Source organism: Scleropages formosus, chromosome 24 (assembly GCF_900964775.1).
Source record: "Scleropages formosus chromosome 24, fSclFor1.1, whole genome shotgun sequence".
Taxonomy (NCBI): domain Eukaryota; kingdom Metazoa; phylum Chordata; class Actinopteri; order Osteoglossiformes; family Osteoglossidae; genus Scleropages; species Scleropages formosus.
In genome coordinates this window covers 4,582,951-4,608,662 of record NC_041829.1, presented here as the reverse complement: position 1 = coordinate 4,608,662, position 25,712 = coordinate 4,582,951, and the positions used below count along the sequence as shown (strand labels likewise).

Sequence of the window (25,712 nt, the reverse complement as noted above, 5' to 3'; positions counted from 1 at the left end):
CACCCTGGCAGCATACGGAGAACGGCTGAAATCTGCAGGACGGTGCCGCATAAGAAAGGCTTTTAACCCAATATGTGTAGAAGAGGTGTCTGTTTTGTACCTCCAGGAGAGTGGGGAAAAACCACACCGGCTGCAGTTACCGTTCTCTTCCAACTGAAGGACCAGCAAATCCACGCCTTTACAAGTCTGATCTTAAGTGCTTAAAGTGGTTAAGAGGCTCGGCAGTTGCTTCGACGTTAGAAAACAGGCAGATGAGGGCAACCCACACGCCAAAAGTCATGCAGTAGAGCACCGTTACCGAGATCGGTGCTTGTACACCACGTGGCCGTTTTGCCGTCGCTTGGGCATCCAAACGGGGGAAAACTTGCTATCGCAAAAGCACTTGCTAAAGACAGACAGACAGAGTCGAGGCAGAATTTGACAACAGATCTAAAGGAAACTGAACGAGGAGAGAGAGGTGGAGGGCAGAACAGGGATCAGTTCTAGTGGGGGTGCATGTTATGCTGGGATGTGTTTGCTATGAGTTTGTGTGATAGAGAGAGAGAGAGAGAGAGACTCCTGGGACTCACTCGGTAGTGGAGGGCGAAGGCCTGAGCGAGGAGGCACCCCCTTGCTTGGCAGCAGGCTGCAGCTTGGGTGAAGACGGCAGCGAGGAGTCCGTCTGCTCTTCGATGTCCGAGTGCGGCGACGGCGGCTTGTTGGACTTCTTCTTGCCGAAAGCCTGCTTGAAGGAGCTACGCAGCTGCGAAGAAAGCAACCCCCGACCCCGGTCAGTTACTGCGGTCAATCGGCGGGTGCCTCTGAGGTTAGTATGTTCAGTGGCTGTCAACGCAGCAGATGAGAAAGAGGACGGCGATGCACTGTGGTGCTGCTATGCAGGGCCTCCTTGCAGCGACCGGGAGGAACCGAAACAAACCTGAACTTCAGAGGTCACCATTTCAAACCTAAAATCTCGACCCCAGAGCAAAGGAAGACCTCAGGGGAGGACGGGGACTCTTCATTTCAGATCGCCATTCGGTGTACTCTAATACGAGGTAACCTCACGTCAGCATTCCAGCAGCAAGGACAGAAGGGCACCAAAACAAATCTTTCACAAATGTAAACATGCTATAAGTCTGTGCTTTTAATTTCTTGCATTAATTCTTTTTGGGTCGGGGTTTAGAAACAAAACGAACAATTCTGAGCTGGGCACAAGGGGAAAGGGAACGCCGCTCTCCGGTTTGCCGGGATTCCGGGAGAACGAGGCTGAAAGTACTTGAAAGTGAGACTCGTCGGATGGCGTCAAGATGCATTTTCCTTGAAATGAATAAGATGTGAATTTCGCAGCAGCTCCTTAAGGAAGCAGAGGCACGGTAACACATTCAGAATGTGACCAAACCTATTGCTTGCATTAAACAATCTTTGGAGTGCCAACAGCACTGACTGTGGTACAATCGTCTTTTTTTTAAACCTCTTGGTTGAATCATGTAAGAGCTAATTTGAGGACATTTTGGAGCCATTAGCTCAGCCTTCAAGTACTTCCATCCTCGAGGTCTTTGGTAACCTAGACAGAGACGGCCAGCCAGAAGGGGGGGGGAGGGGGGGGGGTTAACTGCCATGCACACGTCTCCAACAGCGGGGTGGGAGGGAATGGGTGGTGGGTCACATGGGAGACCCATGGCAAGGCCACTGAGGGGCCAGACTGGCACTGACCTGTGCTGGGATGGAATCAGCCACCTAGGGGTAAAACACACTCACTATTACAGGCCATTTGGGAAGTGTTCACCCATGGTGCACCTCTGTTAAAGTCATTGTCACTGCACACTCTTGCGACACCACAGCCACAGATCCTGCCCGACCGAGGCTACGCATATCACCAAACACACGAGCATTGTCGCTTATGTCTGTAACAAAGGTGCTCTTCAACTTATGACATAGTCAACTTACAACTACCTGGACTTGCGACAGCTATCCCATTACGCTTGTTATATTATTTTAGCCTTTTCATTTATTATTTATTTATTTTTATATTTTATGCCAGTGTTTGTTTGTAATAGGTCTAACAATGACCACTCCATAGTCATTACTGGTTGGGTCTCGGTCAGTGTTTTTGTGTCCAGCAGCTACTGTGTCTTTAGAAAACGTTTCATTTGTGATTCCCTTCAAGTCACTTTGTATTTAAAATGGCTAGCAAGTGAAAAAGTGAATGTTCTAGTGGTGCCAAAAAGGAACAGCAGAAGGTAAGAGATCTGGAAACGAAAATAGCACCAAAATATAATACTGTAATGTATTTGTATTACTTTATATAAGTATCATTGACATGATTAATGTGAAAACATGATTAAATTTCTAAAATTTGTTAAGAATATAACAACCCATTATACAGTGTAGCATTAATGCATATTTCATCGTTTTATACCATTATTGTTTATACAGGGAGCGGTCGGAATGAAACCCCGTCGTGAGCCAAGGACTACCTGTAACTGCAATTTCTGTGCACTCAAAGCAAATAGAATTCATGTTGCTTTATGTAATTTCTGTTTTAATTCACCTTGAACAGAGCAATCTGAAATGACACTGATGTTGGGCAGTTGGGAGATGCTTAACGCACATTTCAGAACGCTTCACTGCCACCGCTCCTCCTCGACGGAAACGCTGTCTGGCAGCCGTGTTATTGACAAGCTAAGCAGCACTTGGTCTGCATTCCTTGTGCGAAAAAAGCACCGCGGTCGGTCACTTGCAGCATCCGAAGTGCTAACAGAACAGAGCGCGAGTGCACATTTCGCATCTCTGAAGAGCTCAGCTGCAGGTTTCAGGTTTCGGTGAAGTCAGTCGGGCCGAACGCCACTGCCACTGGAACTCGGCATTATAATAACATTCAAGCAGCGCATTAGAGCTTGTTTTACAGGCACAGACACAAACTAATTTTGATGCCCAGTCGCACCTCGTAACATCCATCTAGCGGAAAGCCCTTGGTTCCCTTGTACCGTGCTATGCTAATTTGCGTTTTATTAAACTGATGGGTTATTTTGCCTTTTTCCTCACTATTCTGTACTTTGCCTCTAAAGGACATGTTGAGCTATAAAATATATACTTAGCAGCCATTATCAGCCATCAGGGTTATGACGTATGCATTTATAAAAGGCCTGTGTGTAAAATGTCCAAACTGTACAACATCCCTGTTGCTGGAATTAGTGGTGGACATTATACGAGCTGTGTGTGCATAATCAAATGGTATAAATAAGTACCTGTACATGAGTACAACATTTCTGAGCTTGTAGAACAACTGCTCTGCACACCGGGGCGTTGGGTACAACAAGGCTAGTTTGAGAAATTTGTTGAAACATGAATAATTCTTACTTCCTAGGCAAAGTATGCAGCAATATCATTAGAATGCCATAATAATATTAATGACTGACATAAGAACAGCAACAACACCTAAACCAAAATAAGAGGCTTCACCTACAGCTGGTAGTAAAAGTAACTAAGATGGATGCAACCTTGTCGTAACCTCTACACAAGAAGTTCTTCACATTTGCAGGTCAGAGAAGTGCCTCATATCTCACTCTATCATATCTTCAAGTGTCGAAACACTAAGGTAGCCTATGATTCTATATAAGTCATATTTCATATGCTCTAATGTTGGATTGTTGAAGGAACACTAATTTATACTGCATATTACTAGAACTATTCTACATGTCCCCCGAAACATATACAACGAGTTCACACCTTCTCGTTCTATCCAACATTTTTTATCGAACAAATGAAATAGCGGTCAATTTTGTAAAAGCTTCACATATTTTAGAAACTTGTCCCATTCTCCATATCAGGCAAACCTGTGAAACCGTATTCCCTCAGCTTAGGAGAGTAGGAGTGCTGTGGTACAAAGGGGATTTTCCATACGGCATGAAAGCGCCTTAAGTGAGTTGTGCACTTTATCAAGGAGGGGCTCTGAGGACTCAGGGTGCTGGGGGGGATAGCACTGCATAGTCGTGCTTTCAACACAATCCTCTCTCCCCCTCGCCTTTTCTGTGCCGAGAGACCGCGGAAAGCTTGATGTCTACCACCTATTCTTTTGTATTTCCTGCACAGAGAGCGTAATGAAGAACTAAATATAACTGATCTTCTCCAGGGAGTGTTAACCAAATCTTGCGCCGCTTTGTATTAGGGAGATACAGGTAGTCCTTGACTTACAACAGCCTGGATGTATGATTGTAGGTAACGTCTGAGGATGATCGCTCCATCTGGTGTACAATAACCAGCCAACGGACTGGCCACACTGCTGTAACACACCAAAATTCTCGACTCAAACAGCATCTCCCAGCAATTGTGTTTTACTTACAAAAACATCTCACTTAGAGAGTCTGTCCTTTATGATTCTATTCAAGCCACTTTATTTAAAATGGCTAGCAGAGAAGAAAAAGCAAAACAAAACAGATATTGTTCATTGTATATATATATATATATATATATATATATATCCTTATGGTTCATGAGTGGGGACAGGGTAGAGCAGCTGTATGTAGAGTTCAACTGCTGCTTAGGGTGTGTGGTGTGTGCATGTTTGTCCATGTTTGCACCGGTTCGACAGCAGAAGGCACTGGCAAACCACTTCCATTCCTCACTTGCCTTGGAAGCCACGTGTGCGGTCACCATGAATCGGACGTGACACAATGGCACTTCTATTCATGGTTCACGTCAGACAGCGTAAGGGGATTTTTGACTGACAAAGTCAACTAACGAAGTCGTCGTCAGAACAGGAAGTCGCTGTAAGTCGAGGACGACATTTAACGGGCTGCATCGGGTGAAGGATGCAACCAATTATGTTGACATCCTACATACAATAAGATGCAGGCCAGGCCCCTTACCCAACTCTTCTTTTTCTTCTTCTTCGCCTCAGCCTCGGGGCCGCTGCCGATGCTGGAGTGGCTGGTCCCACTGTTGATGCTGGACATGCTGTCGGAGGAGTGCTGCCGTCGGATGCGCAGGTCTGGAAGAAGAAGCCGGACTCTTCATGCCATCCTACATTCATTTCCATCATGGATTCCACTCCCTCCATTCATTCTCCATTTATTCACAGTTCGAGGAAACACCCACAGGGCACCAGGTCCTATACGCAGAAGTTTGAGTCCAAGATTGTGTTTAAGCAGTCCTACCATTTCTAATCGATTTGTACACGATTTCATGCATTTGACAGTTTCTCATTCCCTACCCGGTACATCACAATTACAAGTGCAGGAGTGTTCTCGTGAGTTCACAGCACAGAACCCCTGATTGAGATGCCTATTATTCCCACTACGAAAACAAAAAAAAACATTTGCTCTGATAGGACTGGAAATCATAGTACTCATGTTTTGCCTTGAATCCACAGTGTGTTTAACCAGTTGTTGCAGGGACGTGGAGAATGGGACTGGGTGAAGTCTGGAAATTGTACGCTTTATTCTCTTGGGATATTAGACTAGCATACATACTAGAACGATGATCAGAGTGTTATACTGTATACAAATCAGATGCTCTGTGCAGTGACTCTGTGTGTAGAGTATGTAGGCAGTAATGAAGCCGAGAAGGTTAGGCAGTGCTGTGAGGGCTATACCTTTGTTGACGTGGTCTGGGCCATTGAGGGCCACCTGGATGGCTGTTTGTGCGTCTGTGTTCTGGGCCTTCAGGGCCTCGATGGTCTCCCGGAGCTCAGCCAACTCAGATTCCTAGGGATGCAGAAAGGCAGCAGACATTTTGTGCAAAAATTTTAATTTGTTTAGTTGATGCTTTCCTCTGAAGTGGCTTACAACACTACTCTCAATTATTTCCTCATTTATATCATTGGGTAATTTTTACTGTATTAATTCAGAGTAAGTACCTTGATCAAGGTTACTAGAGCAGGAGGTGAGGTTCAAACCTCGGTTCTTTGAATCCAAAGGCTCTAACCACAAAGCCAGCTACTGTCCCCTAAGCCAACATGGCCCCAACTCTCATCATTCACCCTACAGCACGTCTTTACTACTGTACGCATCTCGACAGCAGCGTATTTCTTTGTCAAACTTCCACAGTATAAAACCCAGCAAAGTTAAGATCAGTTGAGAGAAAAAGTCCAATTTTATCAAATCGTGCAAAGATCAGACTCAAAGTTTCAAAGAGAAAGAATAAGGATATAGCTTTGCATTGAACTTTTATTCTTCTTGCTTTAAATAATTGACCTCACACATGCATCCTTTGAGTATAGTGGATTTCTGAATGGCTGAACTGTGGCATGATTCCATCAAACCATTTTCTGGTTGTACTAGAGTTTCCGGTTTTAATCAAAAGTCGGTTGAGTTTCAGCTCCAGTTTAACAAAGATGTCCCTCAGGGATCACCTCCATTTAATTTAGAGGGGATTAAAGCTGTGGAAGGCCCGTCACTTTTATCAGCTGGCTTGTGGAACCTGGCAGGGACTAATCGCCCGGCATCTTAAGTACGGATTGAACAGTGCAGCCTCTTCTGTGATTCTGGCTTCTTCAACGAGAGTCGCTCTTCTGGAGGTATCCAATATTAATCCCTTGTGAAGAACGGCCAGGCACTCTGAAGTCTGCGCAGTCTTTGTGCTTGGAAACTCTGCTCCTGTGTCTGGCTATACCCACACCTCCCAGTACTTGATTTAATAAAATTCATTCAAGTACAGAACATGCATTTGCAACAGCACTGATAGTGGAAATTAGCTGAGTGCTGACTGCAATATAAAAATTGCACATCTATTAAAATGGTAAATCTGCAGTCTAAGATAAAGCTAATTGCAGCTGAATAGGAAAACTTTGCTAACCAGTTTGCTTCGTCATTGCTTTTTTTTTTAAATAATTTTTGTCCACCCTTGACTGACTTGCCAATGTGCGCACACACTTACTTGTATAGTACTAGACAGGAGGAAGAAATATTTTTTAAAAAATTACATAAAAAAAAGTCTTTCAAGCAATATAGCGGAGTCTTCATATTTCAGAGCTGCTTATTGCTACATTGCAAGGAAAAGGGACAGCAAAGTCATGGCCATGGTGTTGGATCCCAAATAATGGCAGAATTACGATGATTAGTTTACATTTTCTGTATGATGATATCTGAAAAATGAATTCAGGAAATGGTTTCTGGGATTTGTAGCCTGGTGGACGTAACTCCAGATCCCAGGGAACCCCAGAGGTTATACCTTTTAACAGGTGATTAAAGTGGACACAAGTACCATGAATGTGTACAAATGGCTGAAGTCCACTGTGTGCCACTACCTTCAGATAGAAGCACTGCTCTTCACCTTTGTAATTCACACACAGTGTAACAGGAAATGTCATACCTTTTGCTCAGCAGTCATGGTCAGACTCTGCAGACGGCAGGTCATGTTTGCCAGGCTCTTCTCGAAGGCTGCCACCAGGTGAGCCTACAACACAGGTAACACAACTGAAACTACACCAACTGGGAATCAGACCCATTTAATCTCATCACACATTTACACTTGCATGGCACTCACAAGGCAGTTTATTAGATACACCTAGCTAGTGGACAATGGGACCTTCTTATGTCTCCAAAACAGGTCTAATTGAACAACAAGGTGCAGCACACATTCCATGGGGTTCTTAGTCCATGCTGATTTAACACCTACACAAAGGTTTGCAGATATTTTTGGCAGCAAAATCATTCTACCAGCATCATGCTCATCTCATCCCAAAGATGCTCTACTGGAGTGGGATGTGGGGACTGTGCAGGCCACTGGAGGAAAATGAAGGCATTGTCATATTTGTGGAATCATTCTGAGGGGTATCTGTTTGTGACATGGCATTATCCTCCATCCATCCACTTTCTTGACCGCTTAGTCCTTCCAGGATCGCAGTGGCAATAGAGAAAGCAGAGAAGCCCAGCCGTCCTTGTCCCTCGCAACTTCCTCCAGCTCAACCCAGGGGATCCCCAGCTGCTCCCAGGACAACTGGGAGATATAATCCATTCAGCGGGTCCTGGGCTGACCACAGGGCCTTGTTCCAGTTGGCTGTGTCTGGTGCACCTCCAAATGGAGGCATCCAAGGGTCATCCGTACCAGATGCCCGAGCCATCTCAACTGGCTTCTCTCAATGCGGAGGAGTAGCGGCTCTACTCCGAGTTCCTCCCGGACGGCCAAACTACTCACCCTCTTACGGAGAGTGAGTCCCAACACCCTGCAGAGAAAACTCATTTCAGCTGCTTGTATCCGCAATCTTATTCTTTCGGTCATTACCCAGAGTTCATGATCATAGGTGAAGGTAGGGATGTAGACTGACAGGTAAATAGAGAGCTCCCCCTTCACCACTACAGTCCGGCACAGCGACTGCATATACTGCTGTCGCTGCTCCAAGTCTGTAGCCGCTCTCAAGCTCCTTTCTCCCCTCATTCATGAACAAGTCCTCAAGATACTTAAACTCCTCCAACTGGGGCAAATTTTCTGCCCTTACCTGGAGGGGGCATGCTATCCTTTTCCGGGAAAGAACCACGGACTCAGACTTGGAGGTGCTGATCCTCCAACCAATTGCTTCACACTCAGCTGCAAACTGTTCCAGTGTGCGCTGGAGGCATCCGTGTGACAGTGCCAAAAGGACATCATCCACAAAAAGCAGAGACATCACCTTCCAACACTCACATAGAACACCCTCCTGACCTTGGTTGTGCCTTGATATCCTATCCACGAAAACTACAAAACAGGAGTGGGGACAAGGCACAACCTTTGTGGAGTCCAACACCCACACTGAACAGGCTTGACTTAATGCCAAGTATGCGGACATAGCTCTTGCTCGGACCGAATAGCCCGCAGTACTGACCTCAACACCCCATACTCCTGAAGCACCTACCACTGAATTTCTCGGGAACATGGTCGTAGGCCTTCTCCAAGTCCACAAAACAAATGTAGACTGGATTAGCAAAGTCCCATGCCCCCCTCAATTATCTGTGAGAGGGTGAAAAGCAGGATCACTTTTTTCGCGGCCAGGACAGAATCCGCATTGTTCCTGTGCAATATGAGGTTCAACTATCGGCTGGAGCCTCCTTTCCAGCACCCGGCATAGACTTTTCCAGGGAGGCTGAGAAGTGTGATACCCCGATAGTTGGCACACACTCTCTGGCCCCCTTTCTTAAAGATAGGGGCCACTACCCTCAGCTTCCACAATGGAGGTTTTGAACAGGGTCCATTCAGATTCTACATCACCCACCTCTTCTGGGGCATGGGAGAAGTTCTCATGGAGGTGGGAGTTAAAATAATTCTGGACAGGGTCCTCTACAGTCATTCCCAGCACACCCTCACTATGCACTTGGTGTTTCCTGCCATCCGATCCAGCTCACCACCAGATGATGATCGGTTGACAGCTCATCACCTCTCTTCACCCAAGTGTCCAGAACATGTGGCCTCAAGTCAGATGAAACGACTACAAAGCCAATCATTGACCTTTGGCCAAAGGACCTCTGGAACCAAGTACACTTATGAGCATCCTTCTGTTTGAACATGTTTGTTATGGACAAACCATGACTAGCACAGAAGTCCAATAACATTTCATCATTCGGGTTCAGATCAGGCAAGCCATGATCCCAATCACCCCACACCAGATTTCCCAGTCACTGCCAACGTGAGTGTTGAAGTCCCCCAGCAAGACTATAGAGTCTGTAGGTGGGGCCCTGTCCAGAACCCCACCCACCCTCTTCAAGAAGGTCAAATACTCTGAACTGCTGTTTTGTGCATAAACACACACAACAGTCAAAGTTTTCCTCTCCGCGACCCTTTCGTCCACGGGATAAACTCGAACTGTATGGCAGCCAGCCGGGGGCTTGTGAGTATCCCCACACCCGCCTGGTGTCTCTCACACCGTGCAACTCCTGAGTAGGAGAGGGATCACCCCCTATCGAGGAGGTTGGTTCCAGAGCCAACACTGAATGGAGGTGAGCCCAACTATATCTAGTTGGTATCTCTCAACCTCCTGCATCAATTCTGCAGCCTTTCCCTCCGAATAGGTTACATTCCGTGTGCCAAGAGCCAGTTTCTGCCACAAGGGTCCGTGACGCCATGTGCCACCTTGCCCGCTCCTGCTGCCTGAAAGGCATTGCACGCAACCCCCCATGTTGGACCTTGCGGGTGGTGGGCCCACATGGCCCCATTACCCTAAATGGGCGCTGGAGGGGGGCACCAGCACAGCAACAATGTGTTTATTCTTCGTGGCATTCAAATGAAGCTCAGTTGGTACTAAAAAGTTAATGCAAACCAGTAAATCATTCTCCACATCATTAAAAAACCACCAGTGTACACCAATGTTCCAGATGTACTTAATAAAGTGGCCAGTAAGCTTGTATGCCAACAATAAGCAGCGTATGGACTTAAGCTGAAGCTTCAGACATTTACTCATTTAAAAAGAAAAAAAAAAAAGGTCTTCTCATTAAACCTTCTAATCAGAGCAGAACTGAGGGAAAAAATATTGAAGAAAGGCAACAAACACCAAGTACAGAGATTTAGTACATGGTTTATGTACATGACTTAAGGATGCCAACTGTATTGTTGCAGAAGTTGAGACCGAGGCCAGAAGACAGTTAAAATCTGACTTTTCTTTCCCAGCTCATATCCAAGTCTGACAGTTTAACATTGCGTGACATTATAAATAAAAGCTGTTTTTCACAGCTGGTCTATCACAGTGGGCCTTCCCCCTCTCCCAGGGGAAAGCTGGTTATGGTCTTGGCACGGATTAACAGAGCTGTCAAGTTAATGCCCAATGCTGCTATCAACAGACAGGCCGTTAGGCTTGTTACATCAGAACTACCCAGCCGTGTTTATTTACACACTGGTCCTAAAATCCACAGCCACCGGCTATAGCAGCAGCCTGTGCTCACACTGTCGTAGAACATAATGACCGCCATTTTTCATGCTTTTACACGATTAGCAGTTTCGAGTGGATGTGTGCAGTGACTTAAGTGATGTTCAACAGAGGCATGATGGGGGGAACGAGTGAAATCATGTTCCCAGGGGAGCTGTACCCTGTGTCAGGAAGAGTGGTAGGTACCTCAGCTGTTGCAGAAGTTATTACTCCTTGCTTTTTCTGTACAACTTTTTACCTGGGTGGCTAATTCTGCCACCCGCATTATTATTATTATTATTATTATTATTATTATTATTATTAAGCTGATCATGTTTGTCTGTGGAAACTCGCCAAAACAGAGCTTAAGACTGGAAGATAAACAGCTGATCAGTACAGTTAAATAGTGCTGTAAACAACACAATCAATAAATATGGGTGGCACGGAGGCACAGCGAGTAGTGCTGCTGTCTCACAGCGCCCGGGTGGTGCGAAAGGACATGGGTTCAATCCCCACTCAGCCTGTGTGGAGTTTGCATGTTCACTCTATGTCTGTGTGGGTTTCCTCCGGGTGCTCTGGTTTCCTCCCACAGTCCAAAAAAACATGCTATTCAGGTTCCCCCATAGTGTGTGAGTGACAGAAAGAGTGTGTTGCACTGATGACCGATTTTAAGTAGTATATCTAGCATTGTAAGTCACCTTGGTGAATAAGGTGTGTGGGCTGATAAACACTACACAGTGTTCACTGGAAGTCACTTCAGAGAAAAGTGTTTGCTAAATAAATAAATAAAAAAAAAAATCATCATTTAACAGTTTAATACATTTTTAAAAACTCCTCATTAAAGTGTCATATAGTTAAAAACAAAGGCAGGGAAGAGGGAAGAAAAAACAACTGGCATAACCCATGTAGCAACTGAGGAAAGGAAAACAAAAAAGTCTCAGCTAAAAGAAATGAGACAGAAGCTCCTGGGGGTCCAAGTACCAGTGTCTGCCCATGCTATCCTACTCAATAAGGCACACAGTGATGACAAGAATTTGATCATCAAAATCTTACGAATTTTTTTCAGAGAATGGAATAGAAAATGTGCTCTACTAAGAGGCCGCAGCACCTCATTACGCGTAAACAAAAGGTTCAATGATGCTTAATGAAGCAACTTTTAGATACCAAGTCATGCACCTATGGTTCGCTTCGGGACAAATGAAGAAACTGCAACCTCAGATCTACTGCACACAGTAATGAGATCATATTCTTTTTGAAAACTATTTCACATTTTCACTTCAGATAAATTCCATGAAGACAGAAATGCAAATGTGTAAAAATGTGAGTCAGTTTAGGTACATTTTGTAACAGTTCCATCCACTGACAATGACAATAATCATTAACAATAGTTAAATATTCTAATGGTGCAACACTACAAACAGCCACATGCTACATGCAGTTTATGTTTGACAGAGTTAACTACAGTTCAGATTTCAAAAGTGTAAAAACCTGCTCAAAACGCAAGAGGTAAGAAGAATCGCACAGAGACAAGTACACATTTACCCTGGCTTACTATAGTACTGTCCCTTAGCAAAATTGCAAATTTTCCCACTTTAAGTCTGTGGACTTCCATACAAAGGAAGCAAACTGCTGGACTGAGAGCCACAGAGGAAAACATTTGAAGCTCACATACACTGAGTATTGAGAGCTGGATCCAGCTGTGAACCACGAGATAAGACACTTCACCCCCCCAATGAGCGCTCCTGCCACATCAAATTGAGCCGATTTCTTGCAGACACTCCATTAATCTTCAGATACCGCCCCACTTGAAGGACATCTGTATCCCCAGCAGTGCTCTACCAATAAACAACAATATAAAGTGTACTGAATCCCCAACTTTCAACTGGGAGCAGAAGTTTGTTTGTAACTCTCTTTGTAAATCTAACCACAACCCTACCATCAATAAAAGCTTAATACAGATGTTCCTCAAATCATTTATTTTATGGGCTGTGTAAAAACTTCAGATAAATTTGCTGCAAGACAAATCTATTCCATTTAACTCGACCGTTTCTCCCGTGCAGAGTCCCCGTGTGATCTTTTTCTAACTTAAAAAAACATTTATTTACATTCATGCAGACGCTTTTCTCCAAAGCGACGTACATCTCATAGAAAATACAATGTGTGCATTACATTAGCAGAAAGAGACATAGTTGCAGACGTATGATTCTTAAGTAGTTTGTTTCTTTACATCATATGAACCCATGTTCATCACACTACATAAAACTTGATTCCTGGTTCCTACTAATCCCCCCCCCCCCCCCCCCCCCCAGACATTTACATACATTACAAGAGTAGCAGCGTAAAGGCTTATTCAGGCATGATCTTAAAGTTATGGTGGATGAATATTTACACCTTAGATGAACATTTATCAGCATCTGGCTATTTTTAATTTTCTTCATTATTTACAAGTCATTAATATAGTAAAAATAGAGGCATACTTGATTAATTTCCTAGGTAGACTCTGTAAAAGTGAAAAACATGAGACAGGAGCTGTAAACACTGTGAAAGGAAGATTAACTAATCCTGCCCCACACCCACCACTCTCGGTCCCTTTCATTGCCAAGGAGTGTATGGGGTACATAAGTGGCATTCACTCCTCACACAAGTTTTTGAAAAATGCAAGCAAACAAAAAACAATTATAAATGAAAAAGAAAAATGTTTGTAGCTTCAAAAGTTTGTAACTTGAACATTCATAACACAAGCACCCACCGTAATATGAATTTAACCAATAAAACAAAGAGAAAACAGGTCAAATTAAAAATGCCAGTCTTCTGCAGGATTCACTACTTTGCAAATGGAGAAGATTAAAGTCTTAAAGCGATGCTGATGGGATACATATAGACTGCTACTGTTCTCCAGGGCTCTGACACACTTGCTCAACTAGTCACTGCTTGCCTACCTGACTCCCCCAGAGTGGAGGCTGGGCAGCCTGACCCACTCCTGGTGGTTGTGCCGTCTGCGCCGTACTGGGCCTTGGGCCTCTTTGGCTCATCCCCAGCCAGGCCTGATCCTGTCTCCGGGAACTAGGGTAGCGGTTGAGCGGGTGCCACACCAGGGAGCCGGCTAAAAAGCTGGACCTGTCTTCCAGCGACATCCTGCTGCTCTGCACGTACACGGTGGCCTGTACTGAGCTAACTGATGCACTCCCTACGAGGGCATGAAGAGGGGGGCAGTGGGGCGCAAAGGAGCTGAGAGAGGGAGGGGTTGTGTATGTGCTGAGGAGGCCAGAAACTCATGACCAAGCAAATGCAAAGCTAATATTTATTGAAATAGACTCAAGACTATAATTGACTTGAAGGGGGGAATACTTACGCACTCAGTTATTACTCAACTAACTGCCTTTTCACTTCGCCATTAAGGATTATTTTTCTGTTCATCAGTGGAAAAAATGCCTAATTAAATCCACTGGAATTCAAAGATATAAAATATGAAAAACATCAACGGGGTGAATACTTTATATAGGTACTTGTATGCTGAGGACCTTGTTTATTGCATTAAAATTGCCCAGATTCGGGTGGTGTGCTGTACTGAACGTTGGCAGTAGAGAACAGACTCTAGGTTGGTTAAAGAGCACTGGCAAAGTAAGCCAAATGTGTGATGTAGGTGGGTGCCTCTGACATATTCTAGGTACCCCAAGAAGCTAGTCTTGTGGGTCTGAGATGAAGGGCCATATGGGCCTCCCAAGGTGATGGAAACCTCTTCCATCGACCACCATCTCCCCATGGTCAGCCTCTACTGTGATGAAAGAGATGGGCAAGTCTGTCCGACCTGATCGAGGGATGAGCCTTCATTGAAAGGGATTTCTTGGAGCAATGTGCCATGCAACAAAGAACAGTAATCCTTGCATCTCAAAGCACTTTATCGCCCCTTAAGCTCTTTCCATCAACTTTTTTGGACAATGATCACTTTAAGGCTCTAGCTCTACTGGCAAAAAACATTTTACAGCCTTAGACTGTATGCAGAAAAGCATTTTAACTGTGGTGTGCTTGTTGTTATTTATCCAATAGTCAAAGCAAGTTTTTGCCAAGTTTCTGCAAGCTCAGATTTGAACCTATTTTTCAGTCTTTCTGTACTACCACCTTGGGGTCATTACAATGAATGTGAAAAATGTTGAGCGCAGAGGGATGAAAATGCAAGCTGTTAATAAAGCCCCAACAAGAAGAAAGTAGCTCTTGCAGGTCTCTCATGGGAGGCTGAAAACCCATCAGGTGACAAAGATATCTGGGCACCAAGACACGTACTTTGCTCAAGAGCTGTAAATTCAGTCCAAAGGAAAACAAGGCTCATCTTCTAAAGATGCCTCGCAGTTGCTTGACCGCATCATTCAGCTAGCAACAATAGTGAGGCTATGTTCGAAGTCCACTAGCCTGCTGCTCTTACCTCTTCGACCACGTGCCTTTCAATGTGCCACAATCCATAGCATGCCATGCAAGAGTTAAGGTTAGGATTAACCAACAAGTTTCACTGCGGCCAACCGCAGATGCCACATTTACCAGTAGCCTTCGATCCTCAATGCTCCATCAGAGCACTAAATTGTGTACAAATACAGATTTCTTTAAATTGTTATATTATGTATCTGTACCGAGGGGAATGGTAATATGTACCGAGGGGAATGGTAATATATCTCTCTCTCTCACACACACACACACACACACACACACACACACACAGGCTGAAGTTGCTTGTCTCGAGGGGGTTTGCGGCGAGCCAGAGCCTAACCCAGCAACACAGGGCATAAGGCTGGAGGGGACACACCCAGGACAGAACACCAGTCTGTCGCAGGGCACCCCAAGCGGGACTCGAACCCCAGACCCACTAGAGAGCAGCACCCGGGCAAATCCGCTCCGTCACCACACCCCCCGGAATGGTAATATTCCCAATTCAAACATTCACACTGTAACATTAAAAAGTTATTGCACATAAGAAAACCAACAGATGTGTTGCTACAGATGTACATTATCCCAGCCATATAATTCATTCAGACGAATTCAGTCTCCCTTCCTTGCATCATTGACTGCTGGCTATCATTTCAACCCATTTTCATGATTATTTCCATTTTCCAATGAAAAAGGATTTCTTTCACTTTAATTTTTAATTATAGCTGCTTTTCCTTTTGAATTTGTTAGTTTTGTACCCTTTCAGCCGTAAGTGGTCAAACTTCTAGACAATAATCTCGACTATCTATACAGATAGCAGAACGGTGGCAAAAGCTACTCCTAGTTCCTCACAATGCCCTGAGCTGTACGTTCAGGTGTAGGTTCAAATCTGTCTCACGATGTGTGACATGCATCGCAGACGACCCTGATAATCCACTTCCAAACCGTTCCTTACCACGAAAACCACGTGTGGTCACAATTCGACTCAATGGCACTTAACTCTTAACCTTAATTAAACAGAGGCATTTAACATAACATTTTATGGGGATGTGGAACAATATCAAAACGACAGCGCTACTTAACCAATTCAGACAAGAGGTCTATAAAGAAACTGCAAGCCCACAGACCATCTGGGACCACAACGAGACGCATGCAGAGTGGTGGTCCTACGTACGTTAGAAGACAGCTGAGAGGTCAGCTTGGCCACCTTCTCCTGGGACGCATCCAGCTCTCGTCGCAGTTTGCGGATTTGCTGCCGGGAGAGAGAGGGCTGTTACACTCATGGTGGGTTGAGATACAGGGGCGTACTCACACTTTCCTGGGCAAATACCCTTTTAGGCAGTCAACGGCAGTCAACACACAAAATTGGAATGGTAACAATAACTGACAATGATTCACACAGATATAAGCAGGAAAAGCTTGAATGTAAATGGTAAATTACCGTGGTGTTATGAACAGTTTGGCCCTTAATTGAAAAGAGAAGAATACAATTAACTGTGCTGCATGCCCCTGCCCCATCAACCCCAAAGAGAAAAAGCAGTGATACTCAGTCTCCAGCTAAATATTACACATCAGGACATTTATTTCTATAACTGTGTAATTGGGCAGACATATCACATGCCAAATTCAGCCTTGCATGAACATTTCCATTGAACAGGCATGACAGCTTTAAAAAAAAAAAAAAAAAAAAAAAAAAAAAAGACATTACACTTTAATAATAGTGATAATACAGAAATACTAAACACTGATGCATTGACAACACTAATCAATAAAAATAAGTGCAATGCATGCAGAAAGAACAAAAGCCATTTTTCAAATGTTCACCCATGACTGCAATGTAGTAAAAACAACATGTAGTGCAATGCATAATAGGGTTAAAAAAGTCTATTTCTGCATGTTTGAAAAGGCAAATATGTCCACTGACAGCTGGGACTTCATTTTCTATAGCATCACTGCTTTTGCTTTTCTTTACATCCAGTTTTTTTTTTTTTTTTTTTCTGAAACATCAAACATGTATAAAATGTAATATATAATTCATAACTGATTTTCATACCTCAGAATGGGCCTTTTCCTCTGTCTGTAAAAATATATATATATAAATTTAGTCATTTAAGTCAGAGCAAAAAACAGAGGATAATACTTTAGCCATTTTGACAAGAGTTTGAGAGATTTAAACCACATATAAAAAAAAAAAAAAAAAAAAAAATACATCTATCATTAACCAGACCCAGAAATTATAATTTCACCATGCTACCAGATAAAAGTACAACACATGTTAAGTTTGCTCAACACTCAGCTGACAGTTAAAGTTTGGAAATTGTCAGGCAGCAATGCAGACCTGACCTCTATCAGAAAGGAAAGAAAACTCAGGTTAGCGTTTCATGACCGTGAGCAATAGTTTCGGGTCCGAGAAAGGTACCATGTAGGACTACTGCCGAGTTGTACAGATACAATCAATCATTTAGCATCATCAAACACACTCAAGATGCTGACACCTTTCTCCAAGGCAACCTGACAATACTTTTCACATTTAGAGAACAGGGTATTCTTACAGTATCAATTCAGAGTAAATACCTTGCTCAAGGGAACTATAGGAATAGCAGGGATTTGAATCGTCTTTCATTTACGAAGTGACAGATCTAACCACTACACTACAGGCACATATATAAACTGAAGCAAATTCTAAAAAATCTCAGATGCAATTTGTATAATTAAAAGAACAAGGCACAAGCTGAACGTTATTAGTGACTCTGAGTTTGTAGGTTTTTCCACATATATTTCTGTAACGGAAACAAAGTAAACAAAAGCTCTTCTCCTCATTTGCTACCAATAATGGCAAATTATTAGAGCGTACATTTTAAAGACTGGCAGTCCACACTGAATGGCTTCCTCACAGAAGGGTGTTAGCAGCATCAGTCAAGTAATGGAGTATGTCCAAAAAGGCTAATTCTGTGGTAACTATGATTAATAGGCAATTTTGTCTGCCTTGACATGAAGATGCTAAGGAGCAGGAAGGACAACTTACCGCTGAGTAAAGAGAGGAGGTGCTGGAGACCAGCGACAATGAGGAGCCGTGCACTGCAGATGGACAGAGAAGACACTGAGACAAGGGAATAAAATACAAGCATCTTTACGAAACGAGTGACTGGACTGGAGGTGAATATGATTCTGGCAATGACTGGATGTTTAAATGTTCACTCAGGACTTAATTTCCAGGATGGCTTCATGGCCTTGTCCTTGAAGCACAATGTCAACAGATTACTGGTCTGGCATAGGCTATTGCAGTCTCTAGCCTTTGTAGATAGTATCAGCATTGAAGCTGCCATTACACTGTGTCCTTGTGTTATAAACATTCAAATTTTTGAAGATAGAACATTTTTTCCAAACATGATTTCTTGAATTTTCTTCACATATTGTTTTCTAAAATTTTGTGCATTTCCACATCTATTACAGTGTGACCACATTCACTGAACTCTTTTCCACAGCATTTACAGCTCGTGTGCGGAATGTCAGGGATAAATAAAATGCCAAAGGGCACACATTTATAGAATGAACTGAACAAAAATCAGCATTAAATAGGTTTGTGGACTTTGTGGAGATGACACGTTTATTTTTTGGTCATTTCAGTTTAATGCAGTTCATAAGTAGTAACTTCAGTAGTAAAATATGAAATATATATATATATATATATATATATATATATATATATATGTGTGTGTATTATTGCTCTGACTGGGACTTTCATAGAACAAACTATACATAAATCAAAGGCTATTTTATATTATTAGGATTATTATTAGGATTTTGCATTAACAACCTTTTGGTTGTTTAGATAGTAACAGGTGAAAGTGACTGGAAGCAGACAACACTTCTGTGATGAATCTTTCACCCTAGGAAAAGAACCTTGACTAGAAGGTTGAGGAAATCACTGATGATTTAATTCTTAATTTTTTTGTTTGACGTTCAAGCCTGACAGTTTTACCAGAGTTTTTTCTTTTTTTTTTTTTAAAAAAAGAACCTCACCATTGAATAGTCCTAGGGATGTCTATTACTCTTACTTATTACTTTTTCGATTGTTAATTACCACTCAAAGTGACTTTGGATTTGTGAATAAATCGAATCAGACAGACGGACTTGCAATCTTAACCGAATTCAAAATTCGAGGAATTCATGTTCACCTGCGCGGCTCACGGAACCATCATGGCAGCAAGGCTGTGCAGCCCCGCTTGCATAAATGTCGGATGCTCAAAGCCGTCAAGCTGCCATTTTTCCCTGCCATCTTTCCCTGTTTTATCTCTTATTTAATCCCATTCAGGTCACTTCCAGTTTTCTTACAGAAATGCACTTCGCAACCCCAGCTGGTGAGTCCTCATTGCTGATGGCTGTGGATACTCTTGGACCCAGCATCTACCTTCTTCCATGCTGTCACGGAAGGACCCCGAGCGGCTCATGCCCCTTGGACGCTCCTCCAGTGAGGTGGCGCTTCCTCCCAGTGTGTTCGCGTCCCCACGCAGATCAAAGGACGAGTCCTGGGCCGGAATGCTATTAGATCGACTCATGCTGGTTCCCGGCAGGCTAAACTGAGATAAGTTGGTGGGGCTCACTGGAGGACAGACACATGACACAGAACCACATTACAGAGCTTCCTTAAACAACACACAACTTGTACTAGTGGAGTCTAGTTTTCATACACATATAGGTCTATTAATTATGACAGCGTGTCATTTTGTGGCCCATACTGCACGGATACCATTCCAAATGTCCTTCTGTTACACTCTCAGGTCAATTTAGTGTCAGCTGTGTCTGCATAATTTACCATGCCGCTGCTTAACATAATCATTTGTTAGGTATTCTACTCACACAGGTTGGAGTAGTTGTACTTGCTTGTGGTGGCAGCTGTGCTGGGTGGGGACAGAGGAGACTGGTTCCCAGTGTCCTGTAGCCCCCCCGTGGAGTGAGAGCGCAGCCACTCCTTCCCCTCCTCATGGGGCGTCTGCCGGGAGGATGGGGGGTACCTGGTTGAGGCGGTGGGGGGGTCAGTGTGTCAATTTATTGATGAAATGTAAGAATGCAGTCTCACAATGAAACTAGAGCGCGTGCAAACACGCGCACGCACACACGCACACGCACACACACACACACACACACACACACACACACACGATTCTGCTCAGTTCTCATTCTCTGACTAGTTCGGCGGCAATGGCGCATCATTGAAGGAAGTTATTTTGGTGCTAATATTTTGAACGGCTCACATTCACAATGTATTACAAATATCCAGTACCCAAAATTCGCCTGTAATTTCAATTTTTTGTTTACTGAGGGATGTTGTGGGGTGATTTTACATTCAGAGTCACATTTGTTTGTTTGAAAAGGACACTACCGCCTGCAGAACCTTTCTGCACCGAGCTGTTTTCTTTGTCAAACCACCCACTGAAGTTGTGTTGACATGCTTTTTCCATAATTACATTATTCTTTGCTCTTTATTACATTATTATTTGCTTGTAATTATTCCTTACTTTTTCTTTGTTATATTATTCACTATATAGTATAAATTTTTGTCTTTCCCTCCATTCTGTTTGAATGCTTTCCTTTGTCTGCTGTGGAAATTTCTGGAATACCAAAAAACTCTGTTCAGGAGGATTTGGTCAGTCTATTTTACAAGCAAGGGACAGTGGGGAGTGAGTGAGTGAGTGAGTGAGTGAGTGTATATACTATATACAGTATATACACACATACATATATAAATCAAAAAGCATGGTGGTGAGACTGTGGACATCCACGATGGGATATCATCCGCATAAACTCTACAGATCTGTAATAAGATGAAAAATTGTTTATTTGTGCCTCATTACTGAAATATCAATTCCAGCAGTTTTACTGCAATGCAGGTAAAACCAACCACGTGCTTACAGGACCTTCCAGGCTTTGCATTCAGAAACTGCAGCCATTACATCATGCTTTGCACATTCCGAAGGCTACGCTTGAGTAACTTTTCCAATCAGATGGAGACTAAGGAGAGCAATTACAAGTACCCACTGACAGATCTCTAAAACAAGAGGAACCACCAACATTTCACAGAAAAGAAAACAAGTGAATTATACAGCAAGGCTTTTTGGGAGGGTGACTAGGCGGTGAGTGCTGGATGCTGAGTGGAGAGGTGTCACAAACTGCAATTGCGCTCAATTGAAGTATGGAAAAAGACAAAAGCATGAGTCATCCATATCTCTGTGTCCTGGTGCTCGCTGTCAGAAGCAAATAAATAGGGGGTCAAATGCTCTTACATCCTTTGACAGGCTCTTCTACAAAGGATCTATTAGAGCCTTTGGGTGTCACCACCTCCCTGTAAGCCATTTGTGGGGGTAGCGATGCAAATTCAGACTAACGGGCCAAGAGAGACCAAGAGCAGATCATTGTCAAGAACTGGTTTACTGTTTCAGCTTTGCTGAAAATACTGCTAGAAATGGAGCAGCAGGTGGCATGGTGATGAAATCTGCAATGTTGCATTTAAAAGTCCCAGGCTCAAACCCCACCTCTTGCTAGTATGCCCTCAGTAAAGGTACACAGTTGCTTTAGTAAATATGACCTAGTTATACAAATGAATATTTCTAACTAGCTCAACACTAAGTCACTTACCGATAAGCATCATCTTAATCAATAAATCCATGTATGTATGTCAGTCACACTACATTTACACTGATTTCACATGTGTCTGAAAATTACACAAATTCAAAACCTACCTGGAGTAGCAGGAAAATTCTGATATATGATTAAAAAAAATACTAGATAGCTTAGCTGAGGCATATTTGTTTTATATGACAGTTTGAGATTCTTTTTTTGTCTGTGACGTTATTTTTTCCAATAAAAACTAATTACTACTCTGCAACTCTGCCTTTTATTTTTACAACCTATAATATAAACTGATTGACTCTTGTTAACAGAGGGTTAAAAAAATATATATATATATATTATATATAATGTCCAGATAATAAACAGTAGAAGCAATAGCAACAATTATTTGTAATACATGTTAATAAAATGTTAATAGTACCTCAGTCCCTTTTTGGGAAGTGTGTTTCTATCAAGGGGCATGCTGTTAAAACAAAAAGAGAGGAACAGTAATTTCAAAACCAACTTTGAAAATAGCACATTTCATTTGCATCTCAGCTGCATAAACACTATTTCGCTCCATATCAGACAATAAAACTTACATATGATGTAAGGTTGTGTTACCACTATTAGTGGGAACAATTTCTGCACATTATCAATTTCAGTTTCACTATACTGTGTTGTGTTTGGTGTCGGTCCAGTGATCAAGTCATAAACGTGGTATCTGACTTGGATGTGAGAAAACCGGAAATCACATAGCAGACTAAAACATACACCACTCTGAATTTTCAAACAATTTCTGTTTCTCAAAGTACAATACCCTGGCTCCTCATCTTACGAACAAAATTTGTACTGGATGACGGTTTGGATTTACGAGCAAGTTCAAACAAAGTCACCCTTACCACGAATCAAAGAGATTAATAATACAGATGTTCCTAGATTTATTCACTTTTTATAATTTGGAAAACCTCACATAAAAACACTGGAAATAAAAAAAAAGACACATTTATTTAAAATAACTAAAATTATTAAAAAATAAAAATTACACCGTCTCCACAACTTCCTAATGAAACCTGACAGAATACCTACTATAAGCGTGTCGAGTGTTTGTCAGCTTCTGGTCACCTTTAACTTTATTATACACACAACAAATGAAAGCTAAATAATACATATTTTCATCCATGGTTAGGTTCTTTAAAATGCTGGGTAAAGCATAAAAATACACTTTGATACTTAACATTTTTATTAACCTTAAAATGCATAATTAAAACTCTATTAAAAGGACTGGAAAAAATACCTTCTCTCCACAAACTCCTACGTACTGGAAACTTCCAACCCATCCATACCATAAACATGTGCGCTGTTCTGTGTCTTGTTATTGATCACCAGCACAGCAGACATGAGCCGTATACACTATGGAAGGGGGTTGAACTAAGACACATCCACACTCCTATTCTGCTCCAGTTCAATTTGCTGCCAACTAAAGACAATACGAGGCAATGAAGGTTGCACAGTGCAACAGAAAAATTTAAGAAAATGCAATTCACATACCTGTGATAAATTGTAACCTTTCGAGCGTGAGCCCTCACTCTATGTGTGTAACCAGACTTGCAATTTCTCGGTGTACCGTCTATCTGTATACTGCAAAAAATTCTATTCAAAATAAACTTTTTTTTTTTTTTTTTTGGAAAGATGTTCTTTTGGAAGCATTTTGAAATTTGGAAAAAGGTATCTTTGGAAATCCATAACTCAAACATTTGTGACATGAGGAGCCAGTGCATCGTAATGCTTGACATTCAGATGTATAAGATACAATGACACGCCCAATCTTGGAGGTTAAGGTAATGGATAGAGAAAGCATTCAGATCACCTTGTCTGAAAAACACGCAATGCTTAATTGGTTAGTTTTCGGAACACCATCATCGCCCTTCAGAGGAGATGGACACAATTTGTAGAGAGATATAAAATTAATTACCAAAACCAAAAGCGTTAAATTGAAAACAAGGTCAGTAATAAGCTGCGGAATGGAATTAAGGCTCCCCTCTGCCCCGGCTATAATGTTGTTAATGAAAGACATCTATCCCAGCATGCCAGTAGGGAGAGAAAGGCATCGTTCTGCACTTTAGGCTCACCCATCAGAAAGCGTGGACTTGACGCTTCCAGTGCGCACAACTTTGGGCCCGGATGCAAGCGATCCGTGGTGGCCAGCCAGGTCAATGGCCTCAGTGCTGGCACGCAGGCCGCTGGGGCTCTGGCAGCTCAGCGCATCCTTGCCCGCTGCCCATGGCTTGGGGGTGGAGCCAGGTGGGTCACTCACGCTATACAGGGGACTGCTGCTGCCGCTCTGTCCACCTCCGCTACCCAGGGTACCGGTGCCTGAAGTAGGCGAGTCCAGGCTGCCCTGACGTGCCAGTGTACCATGGGGGCTGCCGAGCACTGAAGGGCACTTCCCTGAGTCTGGTGTCCCAGGTGAGCTCGCTTTGCTGCTGGCCTTTGAGCCGAACAACCTGGAAACACAGGAACAGACACTGCAGTTGATCACAGAGCTTCATTTTTAGTCAAAATGACTACTGAGGCTACAGACAACACACCAACTGCAATATTGTCATTTCTGCTCTGTGTTTGTATTACTAGTTATCTGTACTGTGTCAAACTTATATTTACACTGATTGATTCAGCAGATGGTTTTCTGCAAAGCAACAAACACCTCAGAGAACTACACAAAATATGCTTTACACCAGCACCAATTCCTGTGGGTGTGATGTTTGCCTATACTGTGGTATTTCAGTGTCACTACTATGTTGTATATGTTCTGCTGTAACCTTGTGCATTTTCTTGTGGGATCAGCAAAGTGCAGAATATTGAAAGTGCTCAGGTCACCTTTAAATCCAGGCTTAACGCCTATGTTCTCTTGCTATTTTGCTGTTTATGTTGTTCTTGAGAAGCAATACGTTCAGGAGGTTCCGAACAGCTCCCAGGCTGTACGTTTGGACACGAGTTCAAACCTGGCACAGTGTATGGCGTTCGTCTGTTCATATTCCTTGAGCCATGAGCCAAATTCTTATTTTGATGAAGTTACGAAATAGTAGAAATGAGGACGTCGAAAGTTCTTATATATTTGGCATGAAAATGTCATTTATATGGGCCAGACCAGAAGTTTCATCTACAAATACGTAGATGACTCACATGTGTAACTTACTTACAACAGAAGAATTAACATCTGAACTGCATCAGTTATTCATTTTAACTTGAACGTCTGCACGCTGTTGTGAAATTGCTTAGAAAGTGCTACATGGCCATCCCTCCTAATTAATGTGAACTTTTGCCCCTGTGTTATGTACATATATCTACAATTTCTCACTATGCTGATTCTGCCCATGTTGCTGTTACCCAGTGCTGTTCTGTCCTTTGTCAGTAAAAATCTAAAAAACAGTTAGAAAAACACCTGCAGACACTGGCAGAACCACAAGGTTTTTAAAGCGGGACCGTGATTCGCAGCTGAAATATGCACACGTTCTGCACAGTGGACAAAGGCTCATTCAAATGCTCAGTGGCTGACCCCGAGGACAGATCAGAACAGATCCTGAAAAAAACCTCCACAAATCAGGATACCAATACCTACCAATACCAGGAACAAATCAATGACTGAAAAGAAGCAACGGCAGAGTGCTGGATCCGCACTCTGCCTGGAAATACCAATGTACTGTATACATATATACTGAATTTTTCAGACATTACTGAAAATATTTAACCAGTAAGCTACTTGTTCTCCACACAATATATTCCCTAGCGGTAAATTATGAAGAGTTAAAATAATAATTTCGTAACAAATAAATAAAAATAAAACAGTAAAACATTCTCTGAGATGTATGTCGCTTTGGAGAAAAGCATCTGCTAA

The 25,712-nt window shown here is 42.8% G+C and overlaps 1 protein-coding gene across 1 annotated transcript in view; it reads right to left on the bottom strand.

The window, feature by feature from the left end:
- The window catches only part of nav3 (neuron navigator 3), a 156,331-nt gene that overhangs the window by 12,383 nt on the left and 118,236 nt on the right, over nt 1-25,712 (bottom strand). Inside the window, exons 16-28 of the mRNA XM_029248669.1 lie at nt 23,947-24,321; nt 22,257-22,298; nt 20,066-20,220; nt 19,617-19,808; nt 18,231-18,283; nt 17,259-17,282; nt 16,647-16,670; nt 16,380-16,457; nt 7,291-7,374; nt 5,573-5,684; nt 4,848-4,969; nt 1,693-1,716; nt 570-742 (exon numbers count right to left, since the gene is read on the bottom strand). Coding sequence (XP_029104502.1) covers nt 570-742; nt 1,693-1,716; nt 4,848-4,969; nt 5,573-5,684; nt 7,291-7,374; nt 16,380-16,457; nt 16,647-16,670; nt 17,259-17,282; nt 18,231-18,283; nt 19,617-19,808; nt 20,066-20,220; nt 22,257-22,298; nt 23,947-24,321 — 1,458 coding nt within the window. The remainder of the gene's footprint in view (nt 1-569; nt 743-1,692; nt 1,717-4,847; nt 4,970-5,572; nt 5,685-7,290; nt 7,375-16,379; nt 16,458-16,646; nt 16,671-17,258; nt 17,283-18,230; nt 18,284-19,616; nt 19,809-20,065; nt 20,221-22,256; nt 22,299-23,946; nt 24,322-25,712) is intronic.